Raw genomic sequence first — 22,530 nt, 5'->3', positions numbered from 1 at the left:
AAGCGACTCTACGAGAAAGTAAAGATCATACCATTGGAAATTATCTACACAATCCGCGAAGATACTGCTTGTAGAAAATATTGCCAACCACCGCAATCAACTGATGAGAAGGAGACTACCCAACAACGACATCCCGATCCTAGGTACCTTTGTGCTTTGGATATACTGGATGATCACATAATTACAGCGGACAACGAGGAAGCAGTTAACTTTTAAGACGACATACACCCAGTCGACATACTACCGTGACTAAACGCTATCCCAACCAGTTCAAAATGCCTAAGAAGAAAAAAAAAAAAATGAAGGCGAAGAAGAAAAAAAAAAACTAATTTTGTTTAGCTTAACGATAGAAATTAATCTCAAGAAACTGAAGTGAAGCGAATTTGTCCAAGAAAATTACAAATTCTTAAAAACATCATGCCCTTAAAAAAGAGCACACTTTTGTTAATACATATAAAAGGTTTTGCTTTAGTATCACAGAGATAAGATTGCACTTTGTTGTTCTCCATCATACTTTAAAAATAGTTTTTTTTTATGTTATTTATTTGTTTTTAGTGAACATTAACGGTAAGTAAATTACTTTCTTAAAAAAAAAAGAAAAATATTAAATTAAAAAAAAATTCATTGCCTGTGCGTGTGTATATTAAAAAAAAAAATAATAACGAATTTGAAAAAGTCTCAGTTTCGAAAAGTTGCGCGGTGATTTTAAAAAAGAAATCACACATCGATTGGATTGTTTTTGTGCATGAAGAAAAAAATCATTAGCATAAAATTGCATGTGCTTATTTTTTTTTTCCAACAATTAATATCGTCATACATACAATTATATTATATTTAAATATATTTATATATATATATATGTTTTGTTTTTTTTTGCTTTTTTAATTCCTAATTGTTAAGACAGTCTTGTTTTTCTATAATAATGATTTGATTAATAATAGTTTTTTTTGTAACAATAATTAATAGAATTTTTCAACGTCTTCATTATTAAGTTCTACGAGTAGTTAGTTGTTGTTGTTCTCTTATACACGTTCTAGTCCTTTGGGGTTAAACCACTTAAGAGAGTTAGTCTTCCCAATGATACAGACGTTAGATCAGACGTTTTAACTCTATACAAGTATACTATGTGGGGATAGTAGTTTTGCTTTTAAAGTACATGATTATTATACTGAGGGCTGTGGGGGGTATAGTGGGGGAAGAAAGAGTGTTTTTTTTTTTTTTGTTTTGTTTAGTTTAAAATTTTGGTATAATTCGTTTATGTTTGTTCGGTTGGCTTTGGTCTCAAATGCAGCAAAATAGCTGCCTCACCACATCTTTTTTTTCGTTGTGTAAATTAGTTGCTTATCTCAAAAACAAAACAAAAACCAAAAACAAAAAAATCTATATAAGATAAGATTGATGATTTGATTTTGTGTGTGTTTTGAATATTTTTTTTTTTGTTTTCACTTTTTTTTTAATTTTGTGGTGCTCTTCTACCGCGAGGTTTAATATTTTCTGAAATTTGCCACATTTGTTCTTCACCAAGGAAATCTTCGAAATTTTCAAAAAACCGAATTATTCGTTCGTTACGTTTAAATGGATACGCGCTAGAAAAAACAAATAAAATTAAATCAATAACTTTGGGGAAAATAAAAATATTAACTTACCATTTTTTAAAACGTTTCATATTGACTATAATATTATGTTGTTGCCAACGTTTGGAAAAATTAATTACTCCATCTTTGATATAATCTGGGTTTCCTACATGCACGAATGTCAAATCTTGTAATACAAGTCCACTGTTGTTAAAAATATAAAAAGAATTGAATGAACAATGTGAATTTATATTTTTTTTAAATAATACTTACATATATGGGATACAAGGTGGATTAGTTTCGGCTAATGCTTGGCGATAGATTCTAAAACTAGAACTAGAATCAATTAGAGCACAGTACTCTTTAAGTCCTTCGGTTATTGTTTTATGCCACTCGAGTCTAAATAGATTATAGAAATATTATTTTTTAGAAAAGTGTTAGCTAAAAAAAAATGTAATTGTTAAAAATATACTGAAAGTGAATAAATTCGAACTAGTTCTGATTGAGATCAGGTTTTTATAAACTACCATGTTGTTAATTTTATTTTAAAAAATCCTGATTTTTGTGTGACTTAAAATCAAAAAACCACGACCACGAATAATAATATACTCGTAGTACTTTTTTTTTAACTCTTGTTTGTATAATTGCGAAAAATCTTATATATATAACTAGCTTACCCGTGCGAGACTTCTCGCATGCTTAAATAAAAAGAAAGTATGGGTAGGTAGGTACAAATGTAAATGCAGAGTGTGTTTTTTAAAAAGTCGAGAATTACTAAAAAAACTCGTGTTTATCCCATTTAAAATACATTGGATTAGCCCCAGTTTAAGTTAAGCTATGAATATGGCACATTAAATTTAGCAATTCTAGGTTCCCTAAGTTGTACATACATTTTATAATTAACTCTATTTCAAACAGGTTGCCGCAACTAATATCTCAAACTTGGTCAATTTGAAGAACTTGAACCGATGTTGAATCATGCATTCACCACCTTAAATCGTCAATAAAAAAATTGTTGAACGTAAGGTTTCTGTCTGATTCTTACATCCGACAATTTTTCCTTTGACGATTTTTCTTTGCTGTTGTATTGGGCTTTTCCAAAAATTATCTTAGACCCATTTAATTCACACTCCATTAAATTTTATATCGCTATTCAAAAGTGGAAATTTTAAAATTCGTATCTACCTACGTGATTTAATTGTTTTTCATTTTTAATAGCCACTTATCATATTTTAGCCTAGGAAGTACCTTAACGGACCTAACACCCCTATTACGATTGTCAACTATCAATTGATAGTTGATAAATACTGAAATTTGATGTTTTAAAATCGAAATGGGGGAAAACTGGTCATTTTTTTAATGGATCTTTTCAGTTACATTTCACGGTTAGCATCATTCTTCGTTTTCAAATTTTTTTCAAAGCAAATAAGAGATCGAATTTTTTTTTAACAACTATAAATTCTTTGCTTCCGGCTACAAAGATGTTCAGTCACAAAATTGCACTTTCGGATTTTGATGAAAAGAGAATCAAAAACATAAATTTAGAGTAACTCTTTCTTATAAAAATAAGAGGATCAATGCTCAAAAATTCATCGATTTTCAACTTCAATCGGATTTTCTGGTAAACTATCATTTATGTAAGTCCTTTTTACCCAGGGGCAAAGAATTGATAGTTGACAATCGTAATAGGGGTGCAACACTTACGCCCCTATAGCACGCAAAGAGCAAATGAAGGGTCCAGGGGAAAAACGGCACATGTCCACTTTTTGTCAAAAATAAACGAATGATGAGGTCTTTGTAGTATTTACTGACCACTATCTGATGGCATCCTTACTTTTATAAAACAAATTAAAGCCTTGCTGAAAAAATAAATAAATTGTGTGCTAAGTACTAAGTTGTATGGAGAGCAAAATTTAAAAATGCATTTTTCTCGAAATGAGTTGGAATGGACTTGTGCTGTTTTTCCCCTGGAGCCTTCAAATATTACGGCCTTTTTCTTATGTACATTATGTATATACTATATATGTACATACAAAGGTACACTTCCCAGACTTTTCCTGGCAAATGGAAGATGAAATGTTCCTACGGAATATGTTCATACATATATGTACCTACTTACAAAAAATCTTGAAAAAAACCATAGGTGTGTTTTTTGTTTATCTATGTTGATTTTTGAAATCCATGCAAATATTTGGCGCGACTGTGCATAAACTTTGGCAGCTGTCTGTCAGAAAAGTTGCTTTTGTTTTTTTAATATTAACTCCGCAGTGGAAGGCCATTACATCCATGATGGATGCAAACAAATTTTTTCACAAAAAAAAAAAACAAAAACCATAGCATGGCATCCATTTTGGATTCAAAAAATTTCACAAAAAACCAAAAATCAAAACTGACAGTTCTGATTCCAAAAACTATCTTTGTCTTTTCCTTTTCTAATTTGACATATCTCGGCAGGGAAAATGTAAACAAAAAACATATTGCCACACACACTTACAACAAACACTGTGTGTTCGAAATCATTTGACCACAAAAACTTTTATATTTCGCGATTGTTTTCAAATTTAAAGTTTTTATTTCCGATTAATTAAAAAAAATTAATTAATTTTACATATTTATTTTGGAAAACACGAACTAAATTCACAAAACTCTATCACAATTCGCGCCTCCTTTTGTTTGTTTATGTCTTCACCATCCCAGCTATAGCTGTACATTTTTTTTTTCTTTTTTTTCTGTTTTCTTTTGACTATTTTCTTATACTGACAATCGTTGGAAGTTCCCCACTGAACTTATTCCAAAGATCCTGTCAAAAGCGATGAACACTTCCACTTTCCAATCATTTTGGAAACATCTTATGTAGAAGTGTTCAATGATCTGAAAGAATAAATAAAATAAAGGTAGGACCGCACTTGATGTTGAAGGAACTACGCTAAGTACACCAAAGTAAAAAATAAGCAAAATATTTTGTATCTTTCATTGGTTATCGGAACTACACTATGTGGAATATAATTATTCCTATCAAAATATCGTATTATGTGATAAATGAATAAAATAAATCAATTATTTGTATTTGACGAATTCGACGGAAGAAATAGCCCAACTTTCTACTTTTTCATCTGTCGTATCCTTTGACATTGGTTGTCAACAATAGATCAGTTCGATTTTCTGTTTCGGAGTGCACACCGGGGAATTTCAGAACTTAGAACTGTGTTCTTTTCTTTTCTGATTTTATGAATTGTGAACTTTAGTTGTTTATTTGTGAAGAAAATGTAATAAAAGTAACATTTAATGATATATCTAATAAATTATATCAATTAAATACTAAAATTCTGTTGTAGAGTTCAATTTTACTATGCCAAAGTCATATCTACAAATGATAATCTGTTATTAAAAATTGTTTTTAACTGAAGAGCAAGTACATACATAAAGTCTAGTAGCGTATTTTATTAAAAAAAAAGAACAACGATAATAGTTAACAATTTCTTGCATCAGAACTTCCTTAGTGCACATTCATCGAGAAAATATCGAACACACCTTGGAATTTAAAGTGAGCTGTCAAAAAGCAATCCGTCATGCAACGTTTTCTTTGGGTCACCCCTTTCTGTCCCATCCTTCAATTTCAACGGATTAATTGACACAACGGGTGGAACGGATTCTATGGGTTGGGGCCTTTAATTTCAAATTAATCTTTCGATCCATTTTACCTCGATGAGGATTAGCAATTTACCATTAACCATTTGACATTCAAAATGAAATAGTTTACGAAAATATCTTATTTGGATTTTAGTGAAAACATGATATAAGGCACTTAAATACAAAATAAAACTTTTGAGTGATCTTTTTTTTACGGAGGTTGACTACCCAGAACCTCAAAAGTTGGCATTTTCAATTTGTGTGCCAAAAATGAAATAAAAATGTATAACTAATGTTACATGTAACAGGGCTGTTTAGGTACTGCCTAAAACAGAAATAATTCTCCTTTTTTCAACTTTTTTAACCCAATTCCTGTTTGATTAGACTGAAACTGTGTAGTTTTTTTTTTACAAAAAAGAGAGCCCCTCTTCTTGCAAATTTCTGCCCAAAAATTTCTTCGGACAAAAGTCTGAAATCTTTCAAAAGCTAGTGCCTTCTTTTTTTCTTTTAATAAATGATTATTTTGTCCTAAAAGAGTTTGCGTACTTTTGCACAATTTTTTCTTTCTCTGAGAGGATTTCATCCTCACTTCTAAAATTTGACAGGTTTCATATTTTTGTCCAAACTTATCTGCAATTTGTTTGTATAATAATGCTTAAAATGTTAACCATCAGAATTTTTAAGCAAATCGGAGAATTTACTCGCCTAATGAACGCCCCTGATGATACGAACTAATGATATACGAACACCCCTAATGTGAACAGGAACACGCCATGTCAAACATTTCCAAATTCATTGGAAAGTGGTAAAAAGTCATTTTAAAATTCATTTTGGCTGGAATATTATTTTTTAAACAAATTAAGATTTCTTAAAAATTATAAACATTTAAATATTTATATTTTGCCAGATTCTGGCGGCAGAAATTCGCCTTTTTTTAAGATATAATTTATTAAAATCTGTTCGGTGTAAGTCCCGGTAAAGGGTGTTCGACAACCGTAATAATATATATGATTCTCCTGTGCGTTTGTTTGTGACCCTACTCCTTCTAAACGACTTGATAGATTTTTCTGAAATTTGGTGGGGGTGATAAGGTCCATCCGAGACAGGTTTTGTTTTATAATTGGACCCAGTAGGTGGCGCTATTGTCAAGTTATATGCAAATTCCGTATTTGGGGTCGAATGACTGAATAGATTTTTGTGAAATTTTGTGTGTGCGATAAGGTCCATCTGATACAGGTATTGTGTTATAATTGGACCCGGTAGGTGGCGCTGTTGTCAAGTTTAATTCAAAATCGGTATTTGGGGTCGAATGACTGGATATTTTTTGTGAAATTTTGTGTGTGTGATAAGGTTTGCCCCAGACAGGTTTTGTGTTATAATTGGACCCTGTAGGTTGCGCTGTAGTCCGAACGGAGTGAACCGGAAAAAGTTTAACACATTACAGGGCTAAAATTTGAAAACAAATACTTTGAAAGGCGGAACGAAGTCCGCCGGGTCAGCTAGTTTTAATATAATTAATTCTTAAAAACATTGAATGAATGAGTTTTGTTTTGTTGAAATTAAGTTTAATTGGTTTTCTAGTGATTATTGCACCCTTGCTATTCTGTTACTCAGCTATGAACTGCAATCTATACTTTGTCAACCGCCAGTTCACTACCCAACTCTACCAATGACTCAGTTACCTCCAGCGGACTACTGCACTAATCAACTGATATAATAAAGAACGAAAATTTTTTTTGTTGCTTTCTACATATTAATAATTCACACTGCTTTGCTAAGAAGTAAATGTTTCCATCAATAATGGGTCAGGAAAAGAACAAAAACATATTAAATTTGGCCCATTTACTAGCAGTAAAATATATCTCCTATACAAAAGAAGAAGAAACAAAATACTCTTTTCAGGCGTTATCAAATGAAAAAATGGATTAATTCATGGCTAAACGATTTTTACTTGCGATATATGTAGGTACTATACAGGGTGTCCCAAAAGTAATGGATCATATGAAATATGCTGATAAGCCTACTTAAGGGCACTCAGAATTTGGTAACTTGTTCATCCCAAATCCTTACGAAGCTACAGCCTAAACGGACGGACCGATTAATGTAGCGTTATTTGGCGACTCTCCAGAGGGGTTTTTGAAATTAATTTTTTTTGGACCAAACATAACGGTACTTGTCATATACCAATTTTAGTAGAGTTCAAATTTCTAAAAACGGCTCCAACGATTTTGTTAAAAAATCCATGTAAAAGTTTTAAGACAAGGTCTATCTTTTGAAAATCATTATTAACGGTTCCTGTCATAGAACCGTTGTTTTAAATCCGATTTGCACCGAAACTACTAATTCCATTTCAACGAAACTTTTTGTAAAAAGCATTCATATAATTTTAATATAAGCCAAGAATTAAATTTTGAAAAAATTAGTTTTTCGATTTTTAAAAAAGTTTTGGCATTTTTTTTTTTTTTTTTGAAAAATCAAATATTCGAAAATTTTTTTGAAATTTTGGTTTGATCAGTGATTTCTACAAAATGACATACCAATTTTATTTTTAAAACTTTTTTTTTTACTTATAAAAAAATTAGAAAAAACGGCTCTAACGATTTTGAAATTTTTTTCTAAAAATGCATCTAAATAAAAAAATGAAATTCCATACTTGTTTTAATATAAGATGTTGTTTTATTCCTTTGAAAAACGATTTAAAAAAAATTTTTACGCTACGCTTACTTTACCGCTTCTGTATCACGTTGAAATCGGCTTAGTCGTTAAAGAGAAATTCATAAATAAAAAAAAGTTAATAAAGGTTCAAAAAATATTTTTTTTTATTTCAAAAATGTGGTCTTATTTGCAGGAAGCAGGACACACAAAAATTTTAATCAAAATAACTTGTCTCTTTTGCTATGAGGCAGGTACAGTCAGTTTTAGTCCTAAAAAATTCAATTTCCCCTTTACGGAATCACCTAAATCCACCAAGTTTGAAGAAAATCACTCCAGTAGTTAAGGCTGTAGCTAGAGGTGTTCACAGACAGAACCATTTTTTTTTTTTTTTGCAAAACAACAAAACTACACCAAAACTTTATAGCTAAAACTACTAACTAACTACTTTTCAATTATGAAACAAATCGTGACAAAGAACAGCAGAAAGCAGTTTTCATAAAAAAAAGCCACCCTAAGATTTTGAAATTCTGGACTTTGTTTTTAAATAGGTAATTGCTAAATTGTAGACAATTCGTGATCTCTCACCTAGTTGAATAATTTGACCATTTTTGATAAACAATAAAAAATTAAAACAAATCTTACCTTCTTATAGGCGCCGAATCCAAAGCCGACAACAACGCCAAATACGAATTATAATTATTCATCTTGCGCAGATGTTTCATAATTTTTATAAATTTAATCACATGCTTTTCTCTATCTTTGGCATCTGGCTGCATAAGAATTTTAGAACGCGCCCAATAGGACATTTTATTGAAATGCTCCGTGAATTTATTTAAATTTGGTGTCTTCTCTTCACATTGCTCTTTGGCAAACAATAATACTTCGGGTATTTCAATTTTTTGAAATAATTCAGCATCAAGCAAAGTCATTTGTTCGGCTATTTCTAATGATTTCAAATCCAGCAATGTTGGCTGATTGGCTGTGATGCATCGTTGTTCACTTAAATAACTACTATACAGTTTTTGCTCTCTGTATGTCATGACCTATGAAAACAGATAATGTAAATGAAAAACTGAGATGATTATATAAAAACGTTGTTCTTTACCTTTTCAACAACTTTATTTCGGAGTAATTTAGCCATATATAATTCACCAGAGCACACAAGTTGGTTAACAAACTCAATCAAAAGTTCTAATAGTTGTTTAACAAGATCCGTTGACCTAAAAATAAATTAAATTTTAATTTGTATCAAATTCATTTTAGGGTATTTGAAATCTGTTATCTTACGTTAGGTCATTTACAACACGAACTAAAAGAGAAAACGTCTCTTTGGCAGCCCTTTGCTTTTGGTCATTATTCATTTGACAAAAGAGTACGGAATAACGACGTGTAAGCTTCTCAATCAGTTCCAGTGGTTGAATAAAGGTTCTAAATGTTGTTATAAATGCCTCACAAAATGCTGAAATACAAAATCAGTTTTTTTTAGGAATATGTTTTGAGAAAGTTTTGAACGAAAATAAAGCAATTGAAAAAGTGCAAAGCCGATAAGCTACTAAACAAATTTCTACAGCTGGGTTAAAGAGAGTAGGTGATAAATAATGAGTGCATTTTTGAAATGATAATATATTTTTGTTATTGTTAACCAGTTTGGTGAGTGAATCATGAAACGATGATTCTACAATGGATTTAAGAAAATCAAATTGAATATTAAGTTTCACATGAAGATGAGACATCACATATTTCATGGTATAGAACAGATGAAGAGGACTGTCAAATAGTGAAATGACAAAACTATGCGATGTTGAGATGACTTTTTACTATTGTATCGATTTTGCGACTACCTTTTTATATCGAATTTTCATTTAAAAAAATCGCCAAGATTTTTCATTTTGCACTTTAGAGAACTATCATACGTTTTTTTGAGAAAAACGTAGTATAATATTTTGAGGAGTGCATACAGATCAGTTTATGTAAGGTTGTTTTCCATATTGCGGAACATAAGGCTTAAATATTTTAAACTTAAGTCTCTCTTTTGTCAAAAAGCCACACATGTGCCTCTTATGACACTATTCAAAGTAGATATCACAGGCTTTTATTATACGAATAGCAATGATCTCTTCATCCCATCGCAGGGTTTGAAAAATTCTACGTGCAGATCCAAAAAAAAAAGTTATCTAATTGTGGCTGGTGTTATTTTGATCATTTTGATAGATAGATCAATATTCTTAGTTTGTTTCATCGTAAAGTTTAACAATTTGTATACTTTAAACTCGTATTCATTTTTCATTTCACAATCATAGCAGCTGAAACAAGCTCCAACCTAATTGCATGTACAAACAACGCGCCGGTAAAATCTCCGAACAAGAATAAAAAAGTCGAGAGAACAATAGAAACAAAAACAACACCCACCCACAAGCCATCAGTCAACTCGTGACCACAAGTGAAACCCTGTCGAAACGTCAGCAAATTTTAATCGATTAATTCGTTTAAAAATAAAAAACAGCGGTAGGTCCAAAAATATTAAAATTTCTTAATCGCGATCAAAAAGGTCTAAAATTAAAATCAATTGAAAGTTGACAATCGCAATACGGGTGAATATATTGAACAATGTCATCAGGATAAAATTTGTACACAAATATATGTAAGACTTAATTACATCAAAACTAACAAAACTATTCTTGGCCGCGGAACGTCCACGTTTCATTCAAATTTTTCCATTCTTCTTTCGTAGTTTTTTTTCCTATAAATGAAACATTGTAAGGAAATTGAAAAAAAGATTACATCTAAACGTATGTCAGTTGACAAACCACAAAATCTTCCTACCCTCTTCTTTTCCTGATTGAAATACACACGAAAAAATATATCTACGGGAAATAAAATGCACTGGGTCGCACGAACTTGCTCTTAGAGTTAAAAGTTGCTAAAATGTTTAAAAGTTTTTAAAAAGATATTTAGAAAATTTATATGAAAAAAAAAAAATTGTTTTTCAAAGTTAAAAAACAACATCTGGAAACAAATTGAGCTCCAAAACAAGTAGGCAGTTTGATTATTTTATTAAGATGCATTTTTAAGGAAAAAAAAATTAAAATCGTTAGAGCCGTTTTTTAAATAATTAAAAAAAAAATTAAAACAAAATTGGTATGCAATTTTGTAGAAATTAATAATCAACAGCTAGAACTAAAATAAATTCAATGTCCCGTATTCGAAAATTTGATTTTTAAATCCAATAATTTTGTATTTCAAAGTTTTTTTCTGATTTATATTAAAATTATACAAATGCTTTTATATAAAAAAAATCGTTGAAATAGGATAAGTAGTTGGGCCGAAAATCAGATTTTAAAAAATCGGTTGTATAGCAGGTACCCTTAATACTTAATGATTTTCAAAAAATATTTTTTTTATCAAAAGATAGACCTTGTCTACAAACTTAAATTTGAATTTTTTAAATAAAATCGTTTTAGCCGTTTTTGAAAAAATTAAACTTTTCCAAAATTTGTATATGACCCCTCTCGAGAGTGCTACATACCAAATATGATGTTCATCGGTCCATCTGTTTAGGCTGTAGCTCTTTATAAAGACAGACACAGACCGACTTCCGGGACCCACTTTTTAAGCATTCTCTATTAAAGTAATGTCATGTCTGATTGTTATTTCAACTTACCTATATCGCAAGTAAAAATTATATACAGTAGGTAAACGTTTCATTTCACGAAAAATGAATTTACACCACTGATTACTGTAACTTCACTGCACATATAGAATACCTTTCTTAAGAAACACAGCGCTTATTTTGTTACTGATTAAAGATATCATGAACACTGAAGACTGCTGACCTTTATACAATGGAAAATATTTGCATCGATATTACGAAAAATATAAATCTTTTAAATTTTTAATTTACTAAAAATTTCGAAACCCAATAATAACAAAATTTTGAATAACTGGCAACTCATTATTTATGACCAACCCTATGCTATAAGGTTATTCCATTTGAAAATTTTAAGAGATGATGGACTTATAATAATCTCTCTTACCATCTTTTTCGTCTGCTGATATAGCAGCGTTATAAAATAGATAGTATAGTGAATTGATAAAATGGAAAAGAAGAAGAAAGAAGAATAGCTTAACAAATAAAACATTTCGTGATATAAAAGGTAATATTGAATGAAATTTGAGATTTTAAGGAATGTATGTGCTACTGTACTGTATACGTGTGTGAATACTGTTTGACTTTTTTTTTGTATATTAATGTGCGTTTTTTAAGTTTTCTAAAATTCTTCTTACCATTATCAGAGTTTTTCTGAACTCTACAAGCATGCACAATAAGAGCATCCAAATAGCCACCCTTAACTTCAGGACCATCTTCCATGTCTTTTTTGAAATTCATATATGCTGTAATATCAAGTTCTTCTATAAGATTAGGTAAACCTTCGTTGTTTACAGAATTTGTTGGTGAGCAGTCCTATAGTAAATTTAGAAAAAAGTATTTAAAAAAAATATGTTTTATAATAATTTGTATCTTTACCTTTTTATTGTATGAATTATTTCGTAAAATAACATCAATTCCTTCATCTTCTTCATTTGTATTATCTAGATTTGAAACAGGTGAATCTTTATCATTCTCATTTTGCTGCTCATTCATAGCATTCTCATTTGACATAGGTTGTATATCACTACTCGCACTATGAAACTCATCATCACACGTATCTAAACCTTCTTCATTTACCGTTGACATTTCTGTACCCGCTGCAGAAGTTATAACTCGACCGATGCGACCTCCTTCTTGGAATATTTCCAAAGCCATTGCTGGCTTAGGGCTTTGTGGTGGTGTTGTGATTATTGTTGGAGTAGGAGTCGATCGAATCCGTTGTTTATTCTTTGGCGGCAGTGCTGGAGGTATTTCATTGATTGGTGATGATGTCAGCGATGACTGTGATGTTAGGTTCTTACTTACAGGAGATAAACTAAAAAGTTATTTTTTTATTAATATTTTTTGTGAGTGCAATTTTTATTTATAAAACTTACTTCATAGTCTGGCTATGTGATATGTTTCGATTTAAATTGTACGTGTGCACCGAATGGCGGTGCTGTTCGACCGAACGCGATGTAGCCGAACAAATCTCCATATAGGCCAAAACTGAAATAATGTTACAAAAGATTTATTTAGTAAAACAGTCTAAATAAATTATAAATTAACCATAATTCAAAGCTCCATTAAAATGTTCAGGACTACTCAATGGATTTTTGTGTTTTGATGAGATAATAATTTCAGTCAAAGTATCAAGAACATAGATTGTTAAGAGCATACGCAATTCAAAAAATAAGTTGTGTCTCGAAACGGGATCAAAACGAGACTAAAGATGAAACTTAATAGTGACTACAAGTTATAGGCCAGTAAGTCTCTAAGCAGACCGAAATTATTTATTATGCTCGTTCAATTTTGACAGACCTCACTCAACCACAAATTGAAAAAAAAGCTAGACATTCTCAAATGCTAAAGTTATTAGATATGAGTTTTATAACAACGTATGACGTAATTACAATACAAAAGTAAATTTTGCATAGAGAATGAGGATCTTAAATCTCGATGAAGATCATTTATTTTAAACAGCCCAGAGTCCTGAACGTTTTAAGAGATTCAGTGAATTTAGTATAAAATAAAATACATAGGTACACTTAAATCTTTCAATAGTTCAAATAGGTTATAGTTATTTTTTAAATACAAATAAATTCAGAGATACACTAAAACGCGGTGACATAGTCACAATATGTTGTTTTTTTTTATAGAAACCGCATTTAATGTGTGTTAATAGCTAAGAAGATGAAAAAAAATTAAACTGAATAATTGAATGACAATAAAAAATAAAAACAAGTGGAAATAGTTAGCTAATGTTGGTCGCAGCTAACAAATCTTTTTCACAAAATCTCAAATCCAAAACATCACACAGGCGATTGGGTATTATTTTCAGTATCCAAGAGAATTTCAGCATGGATTCGTCTCTATTTATTTAAGTGCTATTTATCAAAAACAAATCTGTAAGATGAGCTTTAGAAGCATCTTTGAGTATCTTATAAAACATCACCAACATTTATCAAATGCATACAATTAAATATATTCTTAAACCTAGTTTTGCAAAATGGCTTAAGCCGTATGTATTATGAAAAACTCAGCAAAGCTATGGATGGGCAAATTGCAGATTAGATTAAGCAACTCACAATGATTTACCCGCCTACCGTAATAAAGATTCACTTGGGCATTCATTGGATGCAACTACCCGGTTGGAACAAATCGCAGATATGAATGAAACGGCAAACCTGAATGAAACTAAAGTGCTTCTAGGGAACTTTTCGTATGATTCACGAAGGCAGGAACTGGAAAATTAATAGACATCAGGATAAAGGACCCAGTTTTCACATTCACGGAAGCATTCAAGAGAGTTTACGGTCATGGAAACTATAAACAGAACTCAGAGGTACAAGGGAATCAGTAGACGAATTGGTCTAAATTAGGACATATGTACATATGTGAATAGACGGCTGAAGATAATAGTACAAGAATATTTGGGTACAAAACAATATGAGCGAATGAGCGGTAATTAATATGCATAGTGCTTTTTATGTTTTGTTTTTCAAGTAGAAATAACCTCAGAATAATCAACGGGCCACAACCTAGTAAAAATCAGCACTATTAGCCTAGTAAATTATATCATTCTAGAGAATAGAAGGGAACAATGTGAACATACACGATACCAGATTCAGTCCTATTTGATTCAGAATCAAATAGGACGGACAATACTAATCAATTTGATTTTTAGAAATATCACTGCATAATTGAAAACCAGATAAAAATGACAAAATGTCGTGCGGGTACACTTTATAGAAACGGATGCAGCTGAGCGAGTCGAAGGCTTGAAATTGATCATGCGCCAAAGTCTGTTGAGTAAACTTGCAACGCCAGCAAGCAAGATTTCGATCAAGATTTCAAAAAAAAAAGGTTGCCTTTAAAGTTAGTTAACGAACGATAATTTTAAGTGATAATGTCAAAAAAAAAAAAAAAAATTTAATATTTGTAACCAAAAAAAAGGATTGGGCTGTCTTGAGATTCGAACCCAAAACCTCTGGCACAAAAGACAAATCGTTCAACGTTTCAACACCCAAATATCCTGAAAATTAAGCTCAAAAATTAGATTAAAATAAAAGCTAGCTACATGGTAAACGTTAATAAGAGAGAAAAATATTTTAAGCAGTTTTATTGCTCAGGGCCCCAAAAATGTCTAGGCGTTGTGAATTTGAACCAAGAACCTCTTGAAACAAAATAAGTTTAATTATTGCAACAATGAATCTTCATTATCTGATACGAAAAGTTTTATTTCTGGAAGTCTACAAGGAGCCATCTACCAATCTATCCATCTATATCCAATCAAAGAATAAAATTCCGTATGCGATTTATCGGAAAAACGCAACAAGTAATCCAACTCGAACCAAACTTGTTGGTATGCGAGAAGGAATTCTAATGTAGTGTCAAAATTATTTTCCTAGCGGTAATTAAAGGTATGAAATTCTTTTATTTTTCTGTTAAAACTTTCTCTCAAGCATTTTTATTTCACATTTTATGTCTTACATACATTTTTGCATTGTTTGTTCCCAATTTTAAGTAAAGCTAAGTTTTTTTCGTAAATATTTCCTTCCAGTGAGCAGATGAGTTAAGTTTTCTACGCAGTTTTCCATTGTGATTTTTGTTTGAAACAACCTAAAATTGAGTTTTTGAATTCGTTGGATGTACAAAGTCTACCATCGCATCAAAGTTGGCTCTGTTTCCACTTTGAAATAGAATCAGAATATTTGTACATTTTCGATTTTCACACCATTTTTAATGTTCTTTGAGTCAATGTGCTTTTTAAAGAGATTAACTACAAATGAAAATGTCCTTAACAAGAACCTAGAAAGGAATAACTGTTATATGAGAAATAATTTAGCACACTCCCAGCCCTATTACTATGCAATTCGACTATACAATTCGACTTTTTTCATATTACAACTTAAACAACATCGATGTTCTAAATTGCGTATTAAAATTGGTTTCACCTTTCAGCTAGCAGGTCCACTCAAATTTTAAGAAATCGAATTTTGTAATTCTGCGCTAAATTTTGAATAAATGCACGTTAAACAAATTGTAAGAAAAAGTCAAAGAAAAACAAAACCAGATTCGTTTAACAAGAAAATCCTTATAATTGATAGTGATAGAAAAAAAAATAGATATACTCAGCTTTCTTTCAAAACGTTTAAATCGGAATTTAAAATTTTTGTAGAGGATCCATTGTAGAAAAATTACAAAAACAAAAATAAAACTGATTTTTGTTTTGTTATTTCGTAATACTGATTAAATTAATTTATGTAAATACACAAAACAAAATTAATTTTTTCAATGATTAATACGTTTATATAATAAAAAGATATAAAATTTTGACTTATTATGAAATAAAGCTGACGACGATGATTGCTAATATATTCTACAAATAAAGAATATTTATGAATTAAAAAAGTTTTACAATAGAGAAAAAAATTTAAATACTACTCACAACTAACACTGATTATGTAAAGTAAAACAAATATAAAAACACTAAAACTCGTCTGCAATATTGTTGTGTTTTAATTTGTATATAAGTATGTCTTCTGTTTAGAAATAATGATATTGTGTAGCCGAGAAAGTAGAATACAATTTTTTTTTTTTTTGAAAAATTGCAATTAATAAATTGCAAAAAGCTTAATTGTAGTTTTATGTTATTTATTCAAAATAAAAAAATCAATAAAAATTCAATAATAAACACACTCAAAGTAACAAGAACAAAAAAGTAGAAAAAAACAAAATATTGAAACAAAAACTCTTTCGAACCACTTAAACTTACCCGAGAAGGCCACACTTTGAAACACTAAATCATTAAAACAAACCATATGCGTTAGAGTTTTTCTAATAACAATATTTGGTTTAACAACAACAGAATAATTTAGTTCCCTACCACTTGAATCTAATACCTTCGATCTAAATTAAATATAATGAACAGAAACGAAAAAAAAAAAAAAAAAACAAAACATAAATAACGTAAAATAAAATCATTTGGAACTTACTGTGCTTTTTCTTCACTGGCAAAGGCGGTGGCTCCTCGAGACTCGGCTCCATGGAGAAATTGTGACATTGACGCGGGTCTATTAAACTCTGATGCTTGCTTTGCCATTGGAAATAAAGTGGATTTGATCGCAGTTCAGGGAGATCGTTGTGTTGAGCACCAAACATACTTTAAATTGAAATAGAAGAAAGGAATTAATAAACTAAAAACTTTAAAACAAACCAACAACCAACCTGTGAATATCATCGATCTCATCGAGATTGTCATATTGCGAAAAATGTTTTTCTTTAATTTTCGAAGTTTTCGGCGGCAAAGCCGGAGGAACCAAATCAGACAAAGAAGTCGAAAACATATCATCCGATGATGAAATATCCAAACTATTGGTTTTTGTTAACGATGACATACTCTGCTGAACATTGATGATTTTCTCCGATTTCATCGAACTTTCAAAGTGATCCGGACTAGCACTGCTATTACTTATTGATTGATTATCATCATTGGTTGTTGTTCCGCTGCTGTTGGTGGTTTTCGAGGAGGAAAAACTCATTACTCCATTTTGTGTTTCGAGTTCAGAAAACTTTGTTGTTGTATTATTTGTTACTAACAAAGAAGTACTGGAAAAACGACTAACAGCTTTTTGTTGGTGTTGATGTGAAGAACAAAAATGTTCTTGACTATTTTCATTTGTAAACGCACCAGCGGATTTGTGTTGTACACTATATTCTGAAGCCCGCTTCGATACACTTTGGGTACTTGTGCGAATAGATTGCATTGAAACGAATCCTGAAATTATTTTATTTTTTTGTATTAGTTTATTGTTAGGTATAAGTTTGAACATAAAACATATCCCATAAGATTTTAGTTAAAAAAAAACCAGAAGCCAACAACAATTAGAAAGAAAGTGAAAAAAGAAGAAGGAAAAAAAAGGCCAGATAAAACAGAAAAACACTGTTATTTTTCAAAAACAAGAAATGTACCCGATTCGTTTGAATGGCGGTTGGTTTTTCGCATTTCAGGCTTCTCCATGACAGCGTTGACCAGTTTTTCTGAGTCCTTTTTGTTTTGTGGTGATTCTATGAATGGAAATTGTGATGTTAGCGGTTTTTACCATTCGAATGTTTTTTTTTTTTTTTATAATAATTGGTTTAATTTATTTTGTGATCCTTGCTTGACAATTCATGATTCCAACGTGTTTTGTTTTTTGCAATTACTTAGTACAACGTTTTTTCAAGCGTTACAAAAAAAAATATAACTTACTTAATGCAAGTAGCTTATCTGGATCATCTTCAAGAAATTGATCTTCAGAAGATGTTTCCATTGTTAGAGCTTTAAGTTCTTCTTCCTCACGTGAATGATTTAACGCTGAATCCAGCGAGCATTGACTAGAATTTTCATCAGGCGATCGAGAGCGTACTGAAAGACTAACGAGAAAAATACAAAAAAAACATTAGTATGTATTTGAATGAAGATAATTTGAATTTAATTTACTGATCCACTCCATAATTAAGCATAGAAAAATCTGAACTAAAGTCTAGTTCAGAATTAATACTGCTTGCATTGTTTTGACTTTGTTGACTGCGTCGTTTAGGGGGTAAGGGTGGAGCTCCAATGGATCTGTAAAAAAAAAAAAAAAATAAGAAAATAGAACAAGCCATTGAATAATTTGAAAATGTTTATAAAATCTAGGTTATAAATAATAAAAGTGTGAATTCAAAAGCCAGAATTAGGCACTTTACTCCATCTTTCATTCAATTAACGAAGACGAAGACATAGTAAAGGATTAAAGTCGAAATATGTAGCAGATGTTTGATTTGAGTCATTTTGAGAAAGAGGCACAGTCAAGAATCGAACCTACGACCAGTCACTGAAAACCTGTCATATTTCATATACCGATTTTAGTAAAGTAGAATTTGCTTGAAAACGGCTCCAACGATTTAAAAAAAAAAATTCAAATGTTAGTTTTAAGACAAGGTTTATCTTTTAGTGAACAAATTTTTTTTTTTTTGAAAATCATTATTAACAGTAGGTAACTGCCATAGAACGTTTCTTTTTTTTTTTAAATCCGATTTTCTCCGAAATTGCTAATTCGATTTCAACGACATTTTTTTGTACAAAAACATTTATATAATTTTAATATATGACAAAAATAATATTAAAAAAAAAATTATTTTTCGATTATATTTCGATAAAAAAAAAGTTTTTTCTTAAAAATCAAATTTTTTCAAAACATTGATTTTGACATTGATTAATAATTTTTTTTCTAAAAATTGTTTTAATAACAGAAATTAAACTGCATACTTATTTGGAGTTCAATTCGATTTAACATGTTGGTATTTTAATTTGAAAAACGAATTTTGAGTTTTTTTATTTTTTTTTTTTTTCATATGCATTTACCTAATTTCTATATAGGGTCAATGTGGGTAGATGTAAACAGGGGTAAATGAAAACATGGCTCAAAACAAGCTTCAGTTAAATCTCTTTGACGCATACATAAGTACAAATCGCGGACGCATGTATCTTTTAACTTATACGTCAAACTCATTGCTGTCAAGAGAGAATTCAATCGACGAGCCTATTTTACCTGAAAGATTCAGAAAAATTAAATATTTTTGCAGATTCAATTAAGTCAGTATAATTTGCAAATACTTTTTAGTTTTGAATTTTGATGTAGATTCTATGTGTGTGAAACAAACAAATTTAAAAATACAGAACATTTATGTCGATTTGCATGTGTTTACATTGACCCCAGAATATTTTTAAAAATGTAAACAACGTATTCTGGGGGTAAATGTAAAAATATATTTTTGCTGAAATTATTGGTTTTAATAAAAATAAAGTATTTTTAGTCAATAACTATTGCTAAAATGCCGCGAAGTCACATTTTAAAGTAGCCAACACCATCATTTTCAGTGGATGATGTTGCAAAATCGGTCTTTGACGTAAAAAAAAAAATATGACGTTCAGAGCTGCTCAGGATGCATATTGGGTGTTTATATAAAGAATCAAAGGAAGAAAACAAAAAATGTTATTGGAATTTAAAAAGCTTTTTGTCAAATTCCTTCTTCAACGTTTTTTAAGTCGTTATCCATATGATAAAGAGGAAATTCTAAATATCAAACCACTGTTTACATTTACCCCGAATTTGTAAAAAAAAAACAAACATGGTGGGGTATTTGTAAACATGCCATATTTGACAGTAATTTAAACAATTTGGGAAATATTTGTTTATATTTATAAAAAAGAATTGCCATCATTTAATATTTGCATTTGAAGATAACTGTTCCATGAAAACATATTAAAATCTAAAGTTAAAAGAAAAAAAAGACATGAAATTGTTTACATTTACCCACATTGACCCTAAAAAGTCTTACAAATTTTAATATCTTGAACTCTGAGAGCTAGTTCGTGCCACCCCGTCGTGCATTTATATTTTATTTATTTAAATGACACAATTTTAATAAAGTCAATAAAAGATATCAGGTGAAAACCTTATTCCAACTAGAAAATTATCATTATCACTTCTAATCATACATTTGCATTTTTTTTCTCAACTAAAACCGTGCGAAATAAACAATGTAGAATCTTCAAATAAATCTCTCAACTAATCTAATTTTTAGATAACAGACTTTGTATATTTAAGTGTCACAAGGTTGTGTGTTCTTATTATTCAATGGAAATTTTTTTATATAAATGCCTTTAATCACAAAAAAAAGCTCATTAATGAGGTATGATTTATTCTTGTAATTAATCGCTATTCAATATTCTCCACACTTTCCCATGAGATGATAGTTTTCAAATTTGTTTAGAATAATTTGTTTTTTTTTTTTTTTTTTTTTGTTTGTTATTTTTTTTTTTTTTTTTAGTTATCAATTCTTTCAGTTCATCACTCCTAAATCCTGCCACATAACAATATTGGTGAACTTCCTGCGTCTACCGCTTTGTCTATAAAACGGTATACATATTTATTTTAAACTTACCTATTTGGAAGTGGAGGTTTTGGGGGTGGACTAGAATCTCTCAAAATGCTCTCAGTGCTGTGTGTTGCACGTATAGGATTTGAATTTGCCTTTTCTAATATATCACGATCTCTGAAATTACAAATTAAACAAAAAGTTTAAATACATTTTCTTATAAAATAAAAAACAAACACCTACTTGGGAGTTAATGGTATATCGGGTAATGATGTCCGTTGACCAACCATTTCAACTGGTGGTCGCATTAAATTATTTGGTGAGATTTTATTATTTTCAGATGATGTTGCTGCATATTTTAAATTGATTTCTTCTTTTTCTTTAAGTTTTTGTTGAGCCAAGCCAACTAAATTCTAAAAAAAGAAAAATAAACAAATATTTTAGTTAGTGTTATTGTTTTGTTCTTGTTTTATTTTAAATTAAATTATATTTTTAACAAACCTTTACAGCTTCATCAACTAGGTCGACGACTTCTTTTACATTTTCTTTACTCAATGATGTACATTCATTTGCTTCTTCACACAGCAATACTTCGTCACAAAGTTTGATCAGTTTTCCCAAGGACAAATACATTTGCCGTGTAGCTGATAACATGACATTACTGTTCTCTTTAAGAGTGTATGTTTGAATTACTAAAGAAAAAGGAGAAAACAGATAATATAATTTAAAATGAGGACACAATATAAGCAAATAAAGTGATTTTGTTTATTTTTTATCTACACTATCAGATTTAGTCGAATAGCAAGCAAAGTTAACGACTAGATTTGCAAACACAATTAAATAAGAATATCAGGTGCATCAACAACAGCTGTGATAAGTTGGTGAATTGAATTAATACAAGGTCGTTATTAAGCCTCCTTTGTGACAAATTTTGCATCCAAAGGAGATTGAGTCCTAACCCGTGAGGAGTATCGGATTGTGTATGGCAACGTATTCATTTGAATTTTGGAGGGCCTTTTCTAAGAGATATGTGTTTAATCTGCATCAATGCCTACGACATCAACAGCCACATTTCGATTCTCCAAGAAATGTTTGCGTTAGAAGAACTGGCGAACACCAATATTTTGGACAATGCTTCAAAATGTATGTCCCAAGAATTCGAGAGATTTTGTTCTTCGAATGGTATTCAACAATTAAATGTGGTTAACTTTTATCCATCATCTAATTGGGAGGCGGAACGATTGGTGTCTAAGCAACCAAGTCTAATGATTCACCTTATATTCAAATATCCAGACGTTCTGGCACAGATGGCAGACGTGTTATTCTTTTTCAAGTCAGTCATTGATTTAAGAATTCACAAGTTTTAGAGGTAGCCCAAGACTCAATAGATCTTATAGGTCGCAGTGCATCCTACACACCAAATAACAAATAATGCAAATAAATTGCACTGTTCGGAATTTCTGATACTTCACCAGGTGGTAAACTGTACCGAATATGTCGACCCTTTCCCGCCAAATCATCGTAAGCGCCAAATTAAATCATGAATTATGGACAACATGTAATTATTTTTAAAACACTTAGAACGAATAACATATAACTTTTTTGTGTTAATCTAATCTACAATTCGTTAAGTGA

At 30.5% G+C, this 22,530-nt stretch overlaps 2 protein-coding genes across 6 annotated transcripts in view; one reads left to right on the top strand and one right to left on the bottom strand.

The window, feature by feature from the left end:
- The window catches only part of LOC129909998 (DNA damage-regulated autophagy modulator protein 1), a 401,886-nt gene that overhangs the window by 356,936 nt on the left and 22,420 nt on the right, over nt 1-22,530 (top strand). The window lies entirely within an intron of this gene.
- The window catches only part of LOC129909986 (guanine nucleotide-releasing factor 2), a 30,528-nt gene continuing 9,167 nt past the window's right edge, over nt 1,170-22,530 (bottom strand). For 3 of the 5 annotated variants that reach the window (XM_055987190.1, XM_055987191.1, XM_055987187.1), the window contains exons 4-21: nt 21,397-21,587; nt 21,139-21,308; nt 20,962-21,072; nt 18,473-18,598; nt 18,242-18,405; nt 17,962-18,057; nt 17,218-17,767; nt 16,986-17,152; nt 16,766-16,789; nt 12,885-12,996; nt 12,385-12,823; nt 12,144-12,321; nt 9,147-9,318; nt 8,965-9,079; nt 8,502-8,902; nt 1,848-1,973; nt 1,647-1,778; nt 1,170-1,586 (exon numbers count right to left, since the gene is read on the bottom strand). In XM_055987190.1, coding sequence (XP_055843165.1) covers nt 1,454-1,586; nt 1,647-1,778; nt 1,848-1,973; nt 8,502-8,902; nt 8,965-9,079; nt 9,147-9,318; nt 12,144-12,321; nt 12,385-12,823; nt 12,885-12,996; nt 16,766-16,789; nt 16,986-17,152; nt 17,218-17,767; nt 17,962-18,057; nt 18,242-18,405; nt 18,473-18,598; nt 20,962-21,072; nt 21,139-21,308; nt 21,397-21,587 — 3,407 coding nt within the window. In that variant the 3' untranslated portion in view covers nt 1,170-1,453. The remainder of the gene's footprint in view (nt 1,587-1,646; nt 1,779-1,847; nt 1,974-8,501; nt 8,903-8,964; nt 9,080-9,146; nt 9,319-12,143; nt 12,322-12,384; nt 12,824-12,884; nt 12,997-16,765; nt 16,790-16,985; nt 17,153-17,217; nt 17,768-17,961; nt 18,058-18,241; nt 18,406-18,472; nt 18,599-20,961; nt 21,073-21,138; nt 21,309-21,396; nt 21,588-22,530) is intronic. The other 2 variants (XM_055987189.1, XM_055987188.1) reach the window with 2 other exon arrangements.

This window comes from Episyrphus balteatus, chromosome 2 (assembly GCF_945859705.1).
Source record: "Episyrphus balteatus chromosome 2, idEpiBalt1.1, whole genome shotgun sequence".
NCBI lineage: Eukaryota > Metazoa > Arthropoda > Insecta > Diptera > Syrphidae > Episyrphus > Episyrphus balteatus.
The sequence above is the reverse complement of the archived record's forward strand: the minus strand, read 5'-3'. Positions and strand labels throughout refer to the sequence as shown.